Consider the following 19,903-nt stretch of genomic DNA (forward strand, 5'->3'; position numbering starts at 1 on the left):
AAACAGAGATCAAAGGCACAATATTGCTCCTCAACTTGTGCAATCTAAATCAGTTTACAATTAAAGAGTGATTTTAATTGTCAAACTTTTAAATTTTATTAAATGTTTGTGGCAATGCATCAAATGAATTCCAGACCTATATAAATACACAGGCAGCTGTTTGTAATTTGCCTTTTTATCAGTTTTGAAAGAGCACAATGTACTTCCTGCAACTTATTTTCAGAATTTGCATTTTATCATCTTTGGCTATCCAGTATATAGTATGGAGTACTTGAGTATCTCATTCTTTGAATTTTCATTTTTGATTGTAAATCAGATGATGTCTGGCACTTTTCTCTTTTCTCATTTTTCTCTTCTCTCAACCTCCAGGTTTACTTGCTCCCATTTCTTCTTGGCTCTAATAATAAAATAAACAAAATATCTTAATTATATTCTTTTTCAGTATTCTTCAGGGTACCAACATTTCGCATTTCTTTCGCTATTACTTACCATAAATCTAAAGGCAAAACAAAAACTAACCTTATTGTTTTAATTCATAAATTTTCAAAATGCCTTTGAAACTAATTCCACATCTTTCTAAAGCTTACCGTGTTTTGAATTTGGACAGAGGGATGGAAAAGAATGGAAATAATGCTATATATAAGGCTGCACCATGAGGTACCCAGAATGAACAGAATGAACATTCCATTCTTTGGAGACAGGCACCTCCAGCCACACCAGCTATATCCCTTATCCGAAAAGACACATGGCCTCAAGGGAAGACTGACAATGAGAATGACATCTCTAATCGCCTTCAGGTCCTTTCCTCGATTCCCATAGGCACATTCTCCTCTCCTATTGCATTATCCTCATAGCATCTAACAAGATTCCCAAAAGGCTTCTCTAGTCGATTTACACTTCTGTTGCCTTGGCTCCCAGCTATTCCTTAGAGGAATAGACTAGTGGCAGCTCTTGTTCTCTGCCTCCTCTCTCCAGCAGTCCCTCTGCCTACTGGGAGATGCTGATTTCACTCCTCTGTGCCCTAACAGGAAGTGCAGAGGAGGAAACACATGCTAATCTTTCTCGCTCTGTTCTGGTGATGACAACAATTGGAAAGGATAAAAGTTTAGGGGTTACCAATTTCTCAGTCTAAAGCTCAGACAAGTGAAAAAGCTAACTTTATTTTGTCATAACTCTGTTTAATTTCTTGACTCTAACTCCTCCTTCCTCTTGATATAAAAAACTTATCTAGTCCTTTGCACATAAACTTGATCCAATTTAGTGATTTCTTTGTTACTTCACGTTTACCTTTCAATCACATTCAGATTTGAAATTCTTTCTCATGGTTTTTCTCCCTCCCCAACCTCCCTGCTGCTTATTCTAATTTCTAGGGTTGGAACAGAAGAGAATAGCTACAGCTAGAAAGAGAATATTGTCTCAACGATATTGGGTCTCAACAAGGTCTGGGTCACGTGCTGGTGAATGGTGGCCCAGCTACCGTCATCTAAGGCTTCTCAAACTTTATTGTGCATCCTAATCACCTGGGGATCTTGTTAAAGTGCAGATTCTGATTCATCAGGTCTGAGAAGTACATTCCACATCTCTAACAAGCTCCCAGGTGATGTCATTGCTAGTGGTCCTCAGACCTTACTTCAGGTAACAAGAGTTTGATGTTTGGATGATGGCTTGGTTTCTAAATGGACTCTCTGGCAGAGCAATCTGTTAGAATTCAGGCTGAGTCCTCTCCTCCAATAGGGCACTACCACAAAGGCATCTTTCTGATGCTATCCCTTCAGTCCCAGCCCACTGATCCTCTCTCCCTTGAAATTCACAGGAATCTGTGATGCCTTCCCAAGCAACAATGGAGCATGGAAATCTCAAGAGGCTGTCTCCAGTCCTCTCATGTTAGACATGGCTTGCCCTCCCCCCAACCCCACCACCAGATGGCAGTGAGAAATTTTCTCCAAAGTTTTTCCCTCTAGGTTGCATGTGGGAAGTACAATGCAGATCCTTTTTACGCTCAGATTCTTAAAAGCTTCAAGGGGAATTCTATCATTGACCTTTCTACCCCTAGGGCCTGGCATAGTTGGGGGTGGTGGGAGAAGAGGAGAAGGGGACTAGGACTGAATAAGTAGCTCTACACTTTGTCTGGTCTCTTGCTACCTCTCCATATCCTCCTCCTCACTCTGCAGATTGAAAGAAAAAAGTGGTTTTTTCTGCTCACCTCCCCTGTCACATCCCCCTTCCTGTGCCACACATGAATGCTAGGAAGTGACCGCTTCCTTCCCCCAAAGCCTTCCAGATTCATGTTTAACTATCTGGAATGGGAGGGGAGAAGGCTGCTGGGATACAAGCGCAATCACTGGGACAGCAGCAGGGGTGAAGAGCACATCCTTTAATACTCCAAGTAACATCCCACCCACAAGGAAATCATAAAAGAAAAAGATGTGGCTCAACAATTTGTGGTTTTATCCAGGACTTTCATCAACATTTCATCTCCTTCCCCTCAATATTAAGTGAAATCACATGTGAAAACCCACACAGAGTTAAGAGAACATATACTCAGATAGCACTGTAGCAGAGTTCTCTTGCAGTACAATATGGTTTGGGAAGAGATGGGGGAAAGATGACTCCAGTACATAAGTATGTGTACAGGGCTGCATAATGCGTCACAGCTGTAGTCGAAAGAGTTTGGAGAAATGCTGCTTTAGAAGATCTCAGCTATTTCTTTTAGAAAGGGGACAGTTTGTAGTCTGGATGTGTTCTCGCTCATTCTGAGAAGTTCTAGTACAAGAGCTTATGGATTTCAGGTGATTCTGAAAGTTCTCGGCTACTGATTTAAGTAGGAACTCCCTATCTAGAAGTTTTTCTGAAATGTTCAATTTTCTGAGAAGTAACTGAAATCATTTTATCCTGTGTGGTTTTCCAAACCTACTGAGCCAGCCCCAGAATAAGCTGGGAGACCAAGCTTTTAAGGGAATCACCTGAGGTTGGGTCTGCCACCAACCTCCACCCTGGGGAAGTTCTATCCCCACACCCTCCCAGAGCACAGAGCACAAGAGGACACCACAGTCATTCTGAACCTCCCAGTCTCGAAAGTTCATCTTAGCTGCCCTGTCAGTCTGCACCAGCCAATATTCGTCTATGGTGGATACAGTAGGGCTTTAATATTTTGTGTCAAAATACAGTTTTATATATTTCCTTTGTAGTTCAACAAAGAGTGCATCTTAACTTATTATATAGTTGCTGCAACTCCTATGCTTGTAGCTAAGGAGAAAAATATACCTAAAGATTTCTGATAACACATAAAAATGGGTAAAGGAGAACTACAATGAAACAAAGTCAAATTAAATTGCTGGTAGGCAAGATATCTACTAAACTCCAAGTAACTGTGCTCATATGTATCGCGAAAATTTTCTAAAATGTTCCTTGAGCTTAAAAACTTGCTATTCATTTTCAGAATTGTATGATACATTAAAATCACTAGTAAATATTTACCTGTATATATCTTTTCAGTTTTTGAATATGTCTTTGAAAAAGGAATTCTTTTTCGCCAGCCTGTACCATTATATGATGTTGACATATATTTATCTGAGGAAACAAAGGAGACTGGAATTAAATTATTGTATAACTTTGAAATCATATTCCAGGAGCATATCAATGTTATAAACATCTCAGAGGAGAGCTATTCTCTAAGTAGTTCATTTTACCATTTCAAAGCTAAGGCATCAGGGCCGCAAGTGAGCTTATGAAGACCATTTAAGCTGTCAATGAACAAGGTTAACACATCTCTTAATTGGCTGTCCAATTCTTCAAGAACGCCTCTCTCCCAGGAGGCTAAGCCAGAGGAGAGTATGATATCTGAATGTGACCCAAATATTTCATTGCCTTGCTTTACTATGATTTTCCACACAATTCTGCTAATATTTGCAGAGTTTAAAAAGAAAGAAAGAAAGTAAAATCTAGGAGGTACAGCCCAATCCCCTTTTCCTTCCATGAAGTGACTCTCATGATGGCAGTGATCGCTCCACCATAGTGAACTCCCTGCCCCAGGAAACGAAAGCATGTATACACTGACTTGGCCCTTAAATATCTACTTTCCTCTGACAGCTCTGCATTTGAACTATTATCGAATAATGCTGTATTTGTGTTTTCAAGTGTTACTATGCAGCTGTGATTCTCAAAGCATACTCCATACTAATCCCAAGAACTTATTTTCTTTTTCCCCTATGTTGGCATTTGCACTAACGGTGCAAAAGCAATAGTGAATATAACTGCAGCCACCTTAACACAAATCTAGACAATGGCACCAAACTCTTCTGGTAGCCATTCTATTTTTCACAGTCATCCACTCACAGTAAAATGATAATACAATTAGTAATAAAATAATAATAGTAACAAATAAGGTTAAAAGCCTATTTCACCAAAGGATATCTTTATTTTTATATGTAAATCCAAACATCATTCTATTCTAAAATAAATAGAAGAAAAGGCGAACCTCTATTTAAACCGTAAAAGAAAGGACCTAAAGAGATGTAGAGTTTTTACTTATATTTCAGAGAGTTTACAACATTCTGAACTCTACTAACTAGACTGTGAACACAGGAAAATACAAACACGAAATTACAGGGAACTCAGTGGCCTTTTGTCAAGTTGAGAAAACCGAAACCCAACTTCAAGAGCAAAACTCATCTAAGACAGGAAGAGAAAGAGATGTGGTTCCCTCCTGCCTGTGCCTTGTACTTCCTGACATGTACTATGACTGCCTATTACACGATGAAATGATTTAGAAGCAGTCTGTGCATCATGGGGGAGATGAGAGGTTGTCGAAAATATTGCAGTTAACCCCTAAACTAACCCTTTCAGAAAGTAATCATGAAGGTCTAAAGAAAAGCCAAGGCACTAGCCTGAAAGTGATAATTGAACAATGCAGTTAGTGGAACAAGAAAATGTCAACTATTTGAAAACAATCCTCAAGAGTGAAATAAAGCTACCTGGGGCAACAAAAATCAGTGCTCTGAGACAAAACTCTAGGGAGGTTGAATGTCAAGCCATCTGCACCCAACATGTCTCCTACCATATCCTTTAAACCATGTGTACTCCTGCACATGGAAGAAATCCTCTCACTAGTTTTCTAAGATGTTATGGGGGTGATGGCCTGGAGAAAGAAGAGGAGGGCAGGTAGCAATGAAGATGAGTTAGACCATCAGGAAATTCCATGGGAATGCAAACCACAGACATGAGTGAGCCATACAAGTAAAGAAACTCACCTGGACAGAGGTTGAGTTTGGGTTCCTTGGTAACATCGACTTTATTGTAGGACCCATTTCTGGGCCTGCTGCAGGGAGGTGCATTCAATGAGACAGTCCTGACGGCATCTCTCTGAACATGGATATAGGATGCATTCTCAGCATTTCTATTTTTATTATTGTGATGGTAACTCATTTTATTTTGGGGATTTGGGGTCTGTACTGCTGTAAAAGAAAGGGGAAAGGGAGTGAGGGATAAAATAAGCTGGTTTCACACCCGTAAATAACGTATAGTCCTTAAAGTGTTTGGTAGCACAATGCAAGACAACTAAGCCAAAAGATCTAAGTTTATAGGGGTTCGTGGACATCTACAGTTACATGCTGAACAACAGAGATTTGTTTTTCTGGTAGAAAATATTATTTGCTATTTAACCTCTTTTCAAATTACAATTTAGGAATATCTAATAGATAGACACTTTACCTCTCCGTATTCCTGGGCCAGGAAAGTTCTTTGGTTCATTATAAATCCATTTTCTTTTTTTCACCCCTTTAAAATGAGGCTTCTTCACTGGCTGCACGTCGTTCACTTAAAGAAGATACAAATTTTTACAGTTTTTTAAGAGATGCTTTCATCTGAAAATTACTGTAGGTGCTAATTGTTATCTGTGCATTCACATGTCAAGCAAAAGAAAAAAGTAAATGCACCAACCTAGTACTTTACTTTCTAGAACAAAGGGTGATTTATTTTTAAGTACCAAAATAAAAAATCAGTCTTGGAAATTGATAGATAAGAAAACTTTCAATAAGCAGTGTGTAGGTTCTTTTAAAAAGAACATAAAATTACATTCCAAAAGTAACCATTTATCTCATTATAATGCTATTTTTAAGTAGTTTTAGAATTATTTTGAACATAAACCTTCTTGTACCTTTTTAGCCAAAACCACTACTTTTAAGAAGTTGGATTAATGTAAAATACTTTTAGTGAATTTTACCTTATTCTTTTAAGATCATAAGAAGTTGAGTGTATAGATAGTTGGGTGAAACAAGACTGAATAATCAGAATTTGTAAGTGCTAAGATCACTAAATTATTCACTTTTTACTTGCATATTTTTCCAATGAAAATTTTATATGCATGCTCCATCTTCCAGAAATTTCTAAAGTGCATCTCTCCAGAGGATCTTAAAACAATTTGGTAGAGAGAGGCACTCTGTTATTTCTCTATGTGGAGATCCTGAACATTCACAAGTAATTACTGCACAGAGAAAATGAACATCAAGTTCACTATGCAGATTACATTAGCTCTTTATGGTGGACCAGCAAATCTCTCCGCCCCAGCTCTGAACTTCAGCTTCAGCTTTAAGCCTTTAGGGAAGCTCTGATTCACCACCTCATCTCCAAACATCACGTTCCACCCTTACTCTCAAGCTCCCACTCGTAGGATTTGCAAACTATATTTTTAACTAGCGTCACTAAATGAGCTTCTTGGGGGTAAACCATCGTGGTTCCCTTCAGTGCTTAGATGTGATCAAGAATATTATGGGGGTTCAATAAATGAAATGAGGGAAAGAAGGAAGGAGGGAAGGAAACAGAGGAAGATTCGTGAGTCTTAATTGTATCAAGAGAGGTAGCTCAGAGCACTTAATGGCAAGAAGAAGTCAAATCAAGAAAAACAATTCAAAACATAATAAAACCTGTCAATGTATCCCACTATGGGTGAAATTTAAAATGCCAGACTAATGAATCTTCCAATAAGGTAGTATATTATTAATTTTAATACTGAAATTAAACTAGTGGGAAAGTATATAATTTACTAGGACCTACATTACAATTCTTTTTCAGAGTTAGTAGAATATTGTGTTTTTAATTCTTAATCCTGAACAATTTGTAAACCATACTTTTAAAAAAAAATTATATTTCAAATAAGCAAAACAAATCCATGATAAGGCAAATATATCTAAGGCCAAAAAAGTGATAGAGCTAATATCTCACTTGAAGAGGGATCCTCTTTGCACTTCATACTGATATTCTCAGTAGCATTTAATACATGCATTGTAGGTACTAGTCGGGTGGTTAGGGAACGCTTTGGATGAGAATTGTCCTTGTTATCTTTTAAAGCAAATTAAGAAAATAAAATATCAATATTAGTAAAAGAAGCATTTCAGTTGGTATTTCACTTTTCAAACATTATATGATGGGCATACCTCTTTAATATGTATATGTATATTAATTTTTAGAATGTATCACTGAAATTCACTACGGCATTGTTGTCCCCAAATTTGTCACTAACAAAACATTAAAAGTCCAGAAATACAGTCACTACCTTCAATATGTAAATTATATATTTGTGGCAATATTTTTAATACCTCTACACAAAAGAATGAAAAGGTTATCCATCTTACATCAAATGTGCCAAATTAAATTGCGGTTCAAGAAATATTTAAAATGTAACAACTTTCACTTGTTGCCAGCTTTTGGAGCAGGACTGTCCAATAGAGCTTTCTACCATAATGGAAACATTCTAAATCTACGCTGTCTGAAATGACAGCCACTAGTCCCATGTGGCCATTGAGCATTTGCCATATAGCTAGTGCCCCTGAAGAGCTTAATTTTTTATTTTACTTAATTTTAATTAACTTAAATTTCAACAGCTACATGTTATTTGTGGCTACCATTATTAGTGTAGTTAGAGGTGTGGTTTTTTTGATGGATTGGGCAAAACTTTTCCACCTCTGAGTAAGAGAAAGAGAGGAAAAGAGATTTACATATAATTTTCCATAAGAATAATTTGATCTCTAGTGCCTTTTCCTGTTCTTGAGAACATCAATTTAATGGTGGGGAAAGCAGTAAATGAAATTGGTTAATCTTTGGATGGAGAATATGTGAAGTCCTCTAATTACAGGGCTGCTGCACTTTTAGTCTGTGACTGAGAGAACTGCCCAGCAGACATACCAGCTGGGGGATTCTAAGCCTAAGGGCAGCATAAAACTATCGCAGATGTTTTTTATTATTGTATCTTTTGATTATTCACAGACTACAGTTAGTAATAATTGTAAAATGAGGAAGTCATTATGAGATTAATACTCTTTGCAGTATTAATATGTATAGCTTCACAAAGCTTTCTAAGAAAATTCAATCAGGATTTGAAGTGGGAAAAAAAAGCCAAAAAAAAAAGACTTGATATTACTATTTAAGAGAACTAATAACTTTAGAGCTAGCAAGACTCCTAGAAATTATGTAGTCCGACAGGCAAAGTTCCCTGTTAAGGAAATTAAATCTAAAAATGATAAAGCCACATGGTCAAACAATTAGGGAGCAGCCAGGACAGGGCACGTAGGAATCTTTGACTCCTAAAAATTGTGTATTTAGTGTATATTTTTATTTATTATCTTGCCTCTTGTATTCGTTTCTACAACATTCAAGCTTTATGTTTAACTTATCTATCCAAATTACAAATGGATCAAAATATAGAAGGTTCTTTACCTTTAGTATTTGAACATGTTGACATGGTGATTTCTTTCTCTTCATTTAAAGCTTCATTTTCATCTACTCCAAGAAATATAATCCTCTGTGGAACATAACAGTCACCTCCTACGACAATACCTTACTGTCAGTGGCAATGATGGCAGAAAGTCGTACAAAACTATCTTTCAATAACAGGATTATTCTCCTCTATAATATCTCTTTTGCCCACTTTTGTTTAAACACTTTTTGGTGATACCGTCCCCATCTCTATACACATCACATATGTTTCGATTAATACATGTGTGTGTATATATATATATGTGTGTGTGTGTACGAATATATAGTATGTACTCTTACATACAGATAAATGCAAGAAAATTCACATAGTCAACACAATTAATTTTCCTTCAACATATAACAATCTTTATTTCCACACTTTAGAGATACTCAGAGTAAATATAATTTATCTTCCATATAATATCTTCAGACATATGAAAGTAGTTTTTATGTTCCATAAAGGTCTTCCATCTTCCCAGATAAATATCCATAGTTGCTTTAAATACTACTTATATACATAATTTGCAGATCCTTCACCATACAAGTCACCCTTTCTTAAGACAAAATATTAGTTTCAAGTAACCTCCTATATAATGACACCCAAATGTGGACCACCCTGTACAGAAATCAGTGGACATTTATGGAGCGTTTCTCTCTATGTCAGACACTCTGCTGAGTACTTTAAATGACTTATCACATTTAATTATCTTCTTATACTACTTCTAATAATTCAATGTAAGTTTACCTTAGCTATTTGGTAGCTGACACGCATTACTGAATCATTTTGAAAACTGCGGCCAACAAAAAATACTTATTTTTTCCTCACAATGTGTATCTTGTCAGGTCTTTCCCAACTTGAAGAAAACTTACCATTAATGTCTTGCACTTAAATGCAAGATTTTATGTTTATCACAGTTCAAGTTTACCTTACTAAATTTGGCTCATTGTTCCAGCATATTAACTTCCAGCCATCTTTAAATTTTATAAACGTCTCAATTCATCCAATTATTCAATTATTTAAACACAAAATTATTTATTCTACAAATATTTACTGAGTACACATCACGTGCTAGACATTCTAAAACAGAGACTCATCTACAGCAAATGATTATATACAGTTCCAGGCCTCAAGGAGCTTACCTAACAAAGTCAACAATTAAAATGTCAAAAAACTTTTGATGAAACAAAATTAGTTATGAGATAGAAATTTCAGATTCATTTATTATATGGTGATGTATTCAGAATCAATCAGTAATAAATTAACTCACCTCCATTTTCGAAAGCAGCAATGTCAGTCCTTGGTTTCCTATCCAATGATGCTTTTATCTCACCTTGCCTTTCATATAGGCTAAATTTTGTCGGAACTGTAAGACCATCCCCTAGAAGAAAAAAATTACCCCATGGAACCATGAGATGCTTACATAAGTTTATGATACAATTCATGAGGATGGTAAAAACCCTAACAGTTAATGCAAGTATTGTTTCATAGTGATATGATGAACAATAAATTTATAAATACATGAATTTTAAGCAAACTGTATAATTGTCAGGAAAGCAGCAAACAAGTTTATTTTCGTACATGGATAATTTATCAAACGGCAATTTAAAAATGTAAGCAATCTAAAACTATTGTGTGTGTATAATATATTTAGTTTATTTGATGTGTTTTTCATATAATGAATTTTATATTTGTTTTATGTCTATTCACCATGAACAAACTGAGTAAAAATATCAGAGACTACTATTGATTAAAAAATGCTAATTATACTGTCATAATTGATTCTCACCATTTTCTCTATACATCTCTAGATAGTTTTCTTCTAAAATAAACTATTAAAAGCAAAATAAAAAGATATAACAATCTAATGCAACATGTGACTCTGGATTGGATCTAAACCAGGGAAAACACTTTATTTTGCTATAAAGGACATTGATGGCACAATTGGTGAAAATTGTTAAAAAAAAAAGTCTAAATAATATTGTATCAGTGATAATTTGCTGACTTTGATATTTATCCTACAGTTACGTGAGAGTCATACAGGGGCATCATATCTGCAACTTACTCTCAAACAGTTTGGAAAAAAATAATAATGTGTATATTTAGAGAGTGAAAAATCAAATGTGTAAAATGCTGACATTTGAAGAAATCTCTGTAAAGAGTGTTCATGAATTAACTGAAATTATTTAAAAATCAAAAGCTTTTAAAACCATAATATAAAGCCAAAGTGCATGCAATTGTCTTTATAATCTGCCATTTTTAACATTCTTCAAAACAGTTTTGTTTGTTTTTGTTTTGTTATTTTTTTCTCTTGTCTAGGTAATGCAGGTCAGCTGTCCTTCCCTACATGGCTCCCACCTACAGCTAGGTCTTTTCAATTGTTCCGCCATCTGATGGAATGCTGCTGCCACCTACCGCCATGTGTTTAAATAGTTTGCCACTTATCTATTCATACGCCAGGCATTTTACTCTTTATCCTATACTCATCTTTATCCCAGCAGACTTTCCTAACTACCTTTCTTTTTAGGGGAGGAGAGGATTCCAATCTCTCCTACCACTGCAAAACTTATTTTTCAGCTCATCTTAGGGGTAAGAAAGCTATATAAACTTATGACATCCATGGATTTCCTCTGAGTTCTGGTTTTATATCCAGAAAATAATGTTTTGCATATTCTTATCTTGCCTTTGAGGGCAAAATGTTCACCAACAGCAAAATCAGATTCATCAAAGCATAAGGTCGATGAAAAGCACAGCCTTGGAGTTAGTTATCCACCTGCATTGCCCCTGAAATTGCCTGGTGCACACAAGGCACTCATTCAATAAACAAATGGACCCTTGTTCTGCCACTAATGTCATTCTGTGATCTCCCTTTTCCCCTGGAGGGCTAGGTTGTTCTTTCTATTCTTAAAGAAAAATCGACACGTATTTCTCAGGGAGATTTATTCTCATAGACAAATAAAATGTTAAAAGCAAACTATTTGCAGAATTACCGCATGGGGTGCGGAGTGTCATCCTGTGTTTGTGAAATCTATTCGTTCTGTGGCTCCTCTGGGAAAGCATAATTACATTAATAGCAGCTTTTCATATTAAATTTAGGTCATCTGATAAAAGCACTTCCTTCTCACTCTCAATTCTGATGTATTATTTATCATTTAGCTCTACGGTTCATCTTACTAAATAATTCACAGCCTATCACACCAAGCGTCTCTGACACATCAACTTGAAATGCTGACTTTTCATTACTTACCTTCTTGCAATTCACTGCCATTTTCCAAAGGCTTTTCTAACTCTTTTTCCGCCGTGGAGGCTATGCTTTTTGATGATGACTTATCTGGAGGAGTATGAAATCTGTAGTAGTCACCTAATCTCCCATAAGAAAAGTAATGGTTAGTATATTTGTCAATTCAAGTATTAGAAAATCCACAAATGTTTGATTTCTTACCAGATTTATAACATATCTCCTTTATTGCTCTTTTTTCTTCAATTTCTTCAGAAGTCTTTGTCCATAAACCAGAAGCATCTATAGGATATATTTTTTTTAAATTAAATTGTCCCAAAGCCAAATAATCTGAAAATTTATAAATCAGAATGAAAAATCCCAGACATTGTTCTCATAGATGGATTACTGGTTTTTGTTTTAATTTTTAAAATTAACAATTTGCCTATTGGCAGATGTTTCTAATTGCTATATTTCTAGTATTAGAAAGAATCAGTCAGGAGAAAAGAAATGACTAATTACACATTTTGCGTCTTGAGATGAGAAGCTAGAGGTATGGACTCACATGTTGAGATGATGTTTGTTTGTTTGGAGGAATATGTAGCTATGGCAGATGTGGAGATAAAGCCAGCAAAAAGAGGAATAAAAAGCTTTATGTATTCCTGAGCACAGACACTATGGTGGCCAGTAGCCCAGAGAAGGAAACATTCCAGAGTAAAGACAGAGAAAAGACTAAGTTTATTTTTGCTGAATGTTTATCTTGTTTGTACATATTTATTGGCACCACAGTGCTGTGATGATATGGGAGGAATAGGATGGACTAGCATGCAAAAGATCTGGGTTCTAACCCTGTTTATCCTTTTGCAAGGATTGCTTAGGATAATGCAGATGATAGTGCTTTATGAATTATACACTATGGATCTCTGTAACTTCAAGGATTAAATGTGACAGATGTAATCATGTAATATATAGACAGATAGATGGACATATGTATAACAATCTTGTTATATATAAATAAAAGAGGTTATTATTATTCCTATAAGCAACTGTACGTGTTTAAACATGGGATGTCTCCCAGCCATCATACAACAAAAACTTTTCAATACAAAGAATTATAAGCATCTGTAGACAGAGAACAAATAAGAACATAATGAATTTAATATACTTAATAAAATTAAAGCTATTTTCTCACCATAATTTGTCATATATTACATTATAAACCTCTAAGAGTTACACAAATACGTAGAAAATATCGTGAAGTTTGTGGACCTGCTCTGTAAATCTGAGAAAAGGCTTACTAACCATTTTGTTCGTCTCCTTCCTCCTCTTCTTCTTCAAAGTTAGTTTTTAAAACTAAAGGATGGTGAATGGGTCGTGATATATTCTCCTGAGATTTCAGGGCTTCCTGACTCTGGGTGGGGGGTGGAATTCCTTCCTGAGTTTCCTTTTGTAGAGTGATATCTACAGAGAGAATGCAACATTTCAGTCTTTTCAAGATACATGTTATGTGCGTGTTCAATGATCCACCATTGTCCTCCTGATTACATTTTTGTTAAAATGTGTCCCTCTGCATTTCTGGAAAGCGTATTAAACTAACTTAAAAAAAATCAACATTTTGCCTGTAAGATGTGAAAAATATGCTAATTTATAGACGTTAGATAATAATTACAGCCATGACTTGGCACATCACACTTTTTTTTTTAAGATTTTACTTTTCCTTTTTCTCCACAAAGCCCCCCTCTACATAGTTGTTACATTTTTAGTTGTGGATACTTCTAGTTGTAGCATGTGGGACGCCACCTCAGCATGGCCTGACGAGCGGTGCCATGTCCCAGCCCAGGATCCGAACTGTCAAGACTCCTGGGCTGCCGAAGCTGAGCTTGAGAACTCAACCACTCAGCCATGGGGCAGGCCCCGGCACATCACACTTCTGATATAAATGCAAAGTGATCCTAGCCATTACTGTATTTTACATTAGATCTGTGGGGTAAGAATAACTTAACTAATCACATTACAGCAAATTAACAAAGGCAAACTCAAATAAGGCATAGCTTATAATAGCAGAGTATATACGTCCAAAAGAGGAAAAAATCCAGTTGTTCTCATTTACTATGGCTGGGGAGTGATTACTTGGAAGTGAGAAGAATGATGCTTTCAAATTTCTCTATTGGCTACACATTGGTCAGAGTGGCCAAAACTTTCGGTCATATTTAAACATCCTGTAACCTTCAAAACTAACCAGCAAATAACAGAAAAACCTAGTGAACATCTGTATCTTGTTTTTTTCTTTGTGTGAGGAAGATGTTGGCTCTGAGCTAACATCTGTTGCCAATCTTCCTCTTTTTTTTCTTTTTCTTTTTTTTAAGATTATTCAGAAAAGATAACTTTTTTAATAAGTGGCATTGTGACACCTGAACAGACATAATAAACAAAAGTTAAAATTGATGTATTCCCCACCACCATACTACATGACTAATTCAGTTGGATCAGAAGTCTAAATTTAAAAATAGTGATACGATTCAGGGTCTTAAAACAAATAAAGCATGAATAAATTCCTGGACCCTTTAATAACTTCAGACTGGGTAAAATGTTCTTCTTCTTTTTTTTTTATTGCAGTAACACTGGATTATAACATTATATAGCTTTCAGATGTACATCGTAATATATTTTGAATTCTGCGTAGATTACATCATGTTCACCACCCAAAACTAATTATAGTCCATCACCTTACATGTGAGCCTAATCACCCGTTTTGCCCTCCATCTCCTCCCTCCCCTATGGTAACCACCAGTCCAATCTCTGTTGCTATGTGTTTGTTTGTCGTCATTCTTATCTTCTACTTATGAGTGAAATCATACAGTATTTGACTTTCTCCGTCTGACTTATTTCACTTAGCAAAATGCCCTCAAGGTCCATCCATGTTGTCACAAATGGCCAGATTTCATCATTTCTTATGGCTGAGTAGTTTTCCATCATGTCTAAATACCACATCTTCTTTTGTCCCTTGGTGGGAACCTAGGTTGCTTCCAAGTCTTGGCTATTGTGAATAGTGCCGTAATGAACATAGGGGTGCATGTATCTTTATGCCTTTGTGTTTTCAAGTTCTTTGGATAAATACCCAGCAGTGGGATAGCTGGATCATATGGTAGATTTATTCTTAATTTTCTGAGGATACTCCATACTGCTTTCCACAGTGGCTGCACCAGTTTGCACTCCCACCAGCAGTGTACGAGGATTCCCTTTTCTCCACATTCTCTCCAAGACTTGTTTCTTGTCTTGTTGATTATAGCCATTCTGACTGGAGTGAGGCGATACCTCATTGTAGTTTTGATTTGCATTTCCCTGATAGTTAATGATGTTGAGCATCTTTTCATATGCCTGCTGGCCATCTGTATATCTTGTTTGGAGAAATGTCTATTCAGATCTTTTGCCCACTTTTTAATTGGGTTGTTGGTTTTTTGTTGTTGAGATGTATGTGTTCTTTGTATATTTTGGATATTAACCCCTTATCTGATATACGGTTTGCAAATATCTTCTCCCAATTGTTAAATTGTCTTTTCATTTTGTTGATAGTTTCCTTTGCTGTGCAGAAGCTTTTTAGTTTGATGTAGTCCCATCTGTTCATTTTTTCTTTTGTTTCCCTTGCCCAGTCAGACATGGTACTTGAAAATATGCTGCTAAGACCGATGTCAAAGAACGTACTTATGTTTTCTTCTCAAAGTTTCATGGTTTTAGGTGCAACATTCAAGTCTTTGATCCATTTTGAGTTGATTTTTGTGCATGGTGTAAGATAATGCTCTACTTTCATTCTTTTGCATGTGGCTGTCCAGTTTTCCCAGCATCATTTGTTGAAGAGACTCTCCTTTCTGCATTGTATGCTCTTGGCTCCCTTGTAAAATATTAGCTGTCCATAGATGTGTGGGTTTATTTCTGGGCTTTTGATTCTGTTCCATTGATCTGTGTGTCTGTTTTTGTGCCAGTACCATGCTGATTGGTTACTATGGCTTTGTAGTATATTTTGAAATCAGGAAGTGTGATACCTCCAGCTTTGTTCTTTTTTCTCAGAAATCCTTTGGCTATTCTGGGTCTTTTGTTGTTCCATGTAAATTTTAGGATTCTTTGTTCTATTTCTGTGGAAAATGTTGTTGCAACTTTGATAGGGATTGTATTGAATCTGTAGATTGCTTTAGGAAGCATGGACATTTTAACTATGCTAATTCTTCCAATCTAAGAGCACAGAATATCTTTCCATTTCTTTGTGTCTTCAATTTCTTTCAACAATATTTTATAGTTTTCAGTGTACAGATCTTTCACCTCCTTGGTTAAGTTTATTCCTAGGTATTTTATTCTTTTTGTTTCAATTGTAAATGGGATTGTATTCTTAATTTCTCTTTCTGCTACTTCATTGTTAGTGTATAGAAACACAACCGATTTTTGTATGTTGGTTTTGTATCCTGCAACTTTACTGTATTCATTTTATTATTTCTAAAAGTTTTTTAGTGGATTCTTTAGGGTTTTCTATATATAAAATCATATCATCTGCAAATAGTGACAGTTTCACTTCTTCCTTTCCAATTTGGATCTCTTTTATTTCTTTTTCTTGCCTGTTTGCTCTGGCTAGGACTTCCAAAACTATGCTAACTAAGAGTGGTGAAAGTGGGCATCCTGGTCTGGTTATTGTTCTTAGAGGGATAGCTTTCAGTTTTTCTCCATTGAGAATGATATTAACTGCGGGTTTGTCATATATGTTGAGGTACTGTCCTTCTATACCCATTTTATTCAGAGTTTTTATCATATATGGATGTTGTATCTTGTCAAATGCTTTCTCTACATCTATTGAGATGATCATGTGATTTTTATTCTTCATTTTGTTAATGTGGTGTATCACGTTGATGGATTTGAGGATGTTGAAACATCCTGGCATCCCTGGAATGAATCCCACTTGATCATGGTGTATGCTCTTTTTAATATATTATTGTATTCAATTTGCTAGTATTTTGTTGAGGATTTTTGCATCGATGTTCATCAGGGATATTGGCCTGTAATTTTCTTTTTTTGTGTTATCCTTTTCTCATTGTGGTATCAGTGTAATGTTGGCCTCATAGAATGAGTTAAGAAGCTTCCCCTCCTCTCCAATTTTTTAGAAGAGTTTGAGAAGGATAGGTATTAAGTCTCTTTGAACGTTTGGTAGAATTCATCAGGGAAGCTGTCTGGTCCTGGGCTCTTATTTTTTGGGAGGTTTTTGATTACTATTTTGATTTCCATACTTGTGATTGGTCTATTCAAATTCCCTATTTCTTCTGATTCAGTTTTGGAAGGTTGTATGCTTCTAAGAATTTATCCGTGTCTTCTAGAGTATCCCATTTGTTGGCGTATAGGTTTTCATAGTATTCTCTTTTAATCTTTTGTATTTCTGAGGTGTCCATTGTAATTTCTCCTCTGTCCTTTCTGATTTTTATTTATTTGATCCTTCTCTCTTTTTTTCTTGATGAGTCTAGCTAAAGGTTTGTCAGTCTTGTTTATCTTTTCAAAGAACCAGCTCTTGGTTTCATTGACTTTTTTCTATTGTCTTTTTAGTTTCTGTTTCCTTTATTTCCACTCTGATTTTTATCATTTTCATCCTTCTACTGAATTTGGGCTTTGTTTTTTCTTCTTTTTCCAGGCCCTTTAGGTGCACTGTTAGAGTGTTCATTTGAGATTTTTCTTGTTTGTTGCAGTAGGCCTCTATTCCAAAATACTTCCCTCTTATAACTGCTTTTACTGTATCTCATAAATTTTGGCATGTCATATTTTCATTTTCATCTGTCTCCAGGTATTTTTTTAATTTCTCCTTTGATTTCTTCATTGACCCAATCGTTGTTCAATAGCATTTTGTTTAATCTCCACATATTTGTGGCTTTTCTGCCTTCCTTCCTGTAGTTGATTTCTAGTTTCATACTTTCATACTCAGAAAAGCTGCTTGGTAGTATTTCAATCTTCTTAAATTTACTGAGACTTGTTTTGTGATCTAATATGTGATCAATCCTGGAGAATGTTCCATGTGCATTTGAAAAGAATGTGTATTCTGCAATTTTTGAATGGAATGTTTGGTATATATCTACTAAGTCCATCTGGTTTAATATGTCATTTAAGGCCAATGTCTCCTTATCGATCCTCCATTTGGATGATCTGCCCATTGCTGTAAGTGGAGTGTTAAAGTCTCCTAGCATTATTGTGTTACTGTTTATTTCTCTTTCTACTTCATTAATAATTGCTTTATATATTTAGGTGCTCCTATGTTGGGTGCATAGATATTTACAAGTGTTATATGCTCTTGTTGGATTGTTCCCTTTATCAGTATATGGTGCCCTTCTCTGTCTCTTGTTACAGTTTTTGTTTTAAAGTTTATTTTGTTTGATATTAAGTATTGCTGCCCCAGCTTTCTTTTCATTGCCATTTGCATGGAATATCTTTTTCCATCCCTTCACTTTTAGTTTTTGAGTGTCTTTTGAGGTCTGAAATGTGTCTCTTGTATGCAGCATATATATGGGTCTTGTTTTTTATCCAATCAGCCTCCCTATACCTTTTGATTGGAGCATTTACTCCATTGACATTTAAATTAGCTATTGAAAAGTATGTGCTTAATGCCATTTTGTTACTTTTTTTCTGGGTGTTTTAGTAGTTCTTCTCTGTTCCTTTCTCCTTCTCTTGCTCTCTTTCTTTGTGGTTTGATGGCTTTCTTTAGTACTATGTTTACATTCCATTCCTTTAATTTTTTGTATATTTATTTTAGGTTTCTGGTTTGTGATTACCATGAGATTCATATATAATAACCTACATGTATAGCAATCTATACTAAGTTGATAGTCTCTTTAGTTTGACCTCTTTCTAAAAGCTCTTCTCTTTTACTCCCCTCCTCCCAAATTTTGTTTTTGATATCATACCCAACCTCTTATTTTGTGTGTGTGTGTATCCATTACCCTCTTCTCATTGAAACAGGTAATTTTAGTCAGTCTGGACTGTCCCTTGTTGCAGGTTTCTTTTTATTTAGTTTTCAGTTCTCTCTCAGGGGTAATTGTTCCCAGAGTAGTTGTAAATTTGTTGTGTACATGGGCGGAGGTGCGTTCAGAGTCTGCCTATGCTGCCATCTAGATACCTTTCCCTCAGGTTATAAAATATTAACTATCTCCTAAGTCTCTTAACAAATATTAGAATAATATGCTAGTTCTGAATATTAGCTTATAGCTATATTCCTGTTTCATAAACAGATGAGAACAATTTTGATCATTATTCATCCCATAAAGAGATACTTTTCCAATAAAATTCTACTTTCATGTGCAATAATTATTTATCAAAGTTTATAACATAATTGTTTTTTAATAAATTATATGTCAATAATAATTATAATGACAACTCAATCTCAAAGAAATATGCTAAAAAATGTGTTAATAACTATAAGCCTCCATAATATGTAGTCTTTTTGGCATAGGAAATAAAAATTTAGATTTCAATTTATATATACACTTTATTATACTTCATTTTGATAAGTGATCAATAAACTCAAGTATAAAAATATTAGGTTAGGATAAAAATATGTGAAGGAAGAAAATGGAAATAGTTTTAGGAGAAGGAAATATTTTTCTTAATTTTAAAAGAGATGTTTGTTGAAGTATTTATTACCTTTTAAAATGATATATAACACATATAAAGAATGGTGCACATATCATAAAATATATAATGTAATAAACATCAGAAAGCCAAAACCTAAGTCTAGAAATAACAGTCTCCACTGTGTCTTCTCCAGTTTTTACCACTTTCCTTCTCCATGCCCACAATAGTTATCTTCATCCTGACTTACAGTAATCACTTTGTGGGTTTTCTTATAGTTTTACTGTCAGTTATCCATTTCTAAAAAAAGTTTAATTTTCTTATTTTTGAACATTTGATAATTGGAATCAAAC

The 19,903-nt window shown here is 35.3% G+C and overlaps 1 protein-coding gene across 43 annotated transcripts in view; it reads right to left on the reverse strand.

Moving 5' to 3' along the window:
• Nucleotides 1–298: 298 nt before the first annotated feature.
• The window catches only part of C28H12orf50 (chromosome 28 C12orf50 homolog), a 38,350-nt gene continuing 18,745 nt past the window's right edge, over nucleotides 299–19,903 (reverse strand). For 10 of the 43 annotated variants that reach the window (XM_070254133.1, XM_070254135.1, XM_023631208.2 and 7 more), the window contains 10 exons: nucleotides 13,266–13,424; nucleotides 12,189–12,314; nucleotides 11,994–12,107; nucleotides 10,017–10,127; nucleotides 8,710–8,817; nucleotides 7,219–7,335; nucleotides 5,710–5,814; nucleotides 5,250–5,453; nucleotides 3,478–3,570; nucleotides 299–397 (listed from right to left, as the gene is read on the reverse strand). In XM_070254133.1, coding sequence (XP_070110234.1) covers nucleotides 372–397; nucleotides 3,478–3,570; nucleotides 5,250–5,453; nucleotides 5,710–5,814; nucleotides 7,219–7,335; nucleotides 8,710–8,817; nucleotides 10,017–10,127; nucleotides 11,994–12,107; nucleotides 12,189–12,314; nucleotides 13,266–13,424 — 1,163 coding nt within the window. In that variant the 3' untranslated portion in view covers nucleotides 299–371. The remainder of the gene's footprint in view (nucleotides 398–3,477; nucleotides 3,571–5,249; nucleotides 5,454–5,709; nucleotides 5,815–7,218; nucleotides 7,336–8,709; nucleotides 8,818–10,016; nucleotides 10,128–11,993; nucleotides 12,108–12,188; nucleotides 12,315–13,265; nucleotides 13,425–19,903) is intronic. The other 33 variants (XM_070254151.1, XM_070254148.1, XM_070254147.1 and 30 more) reach the window with 6 other exon arrangements.

This window comes from Equus caballus, chromosome 28 (assembly GCF_041296265.1).
Source record: "Equus caballus isolate H_3958 breed thoroughbred chromosome 28, TB-T2T, whole genome shotgun sequence".
NCBI lineage: Eukaryota > Metazoa > Chordata > Mammalia > Perissodactyla > Equidae > Equus > Equus caballus.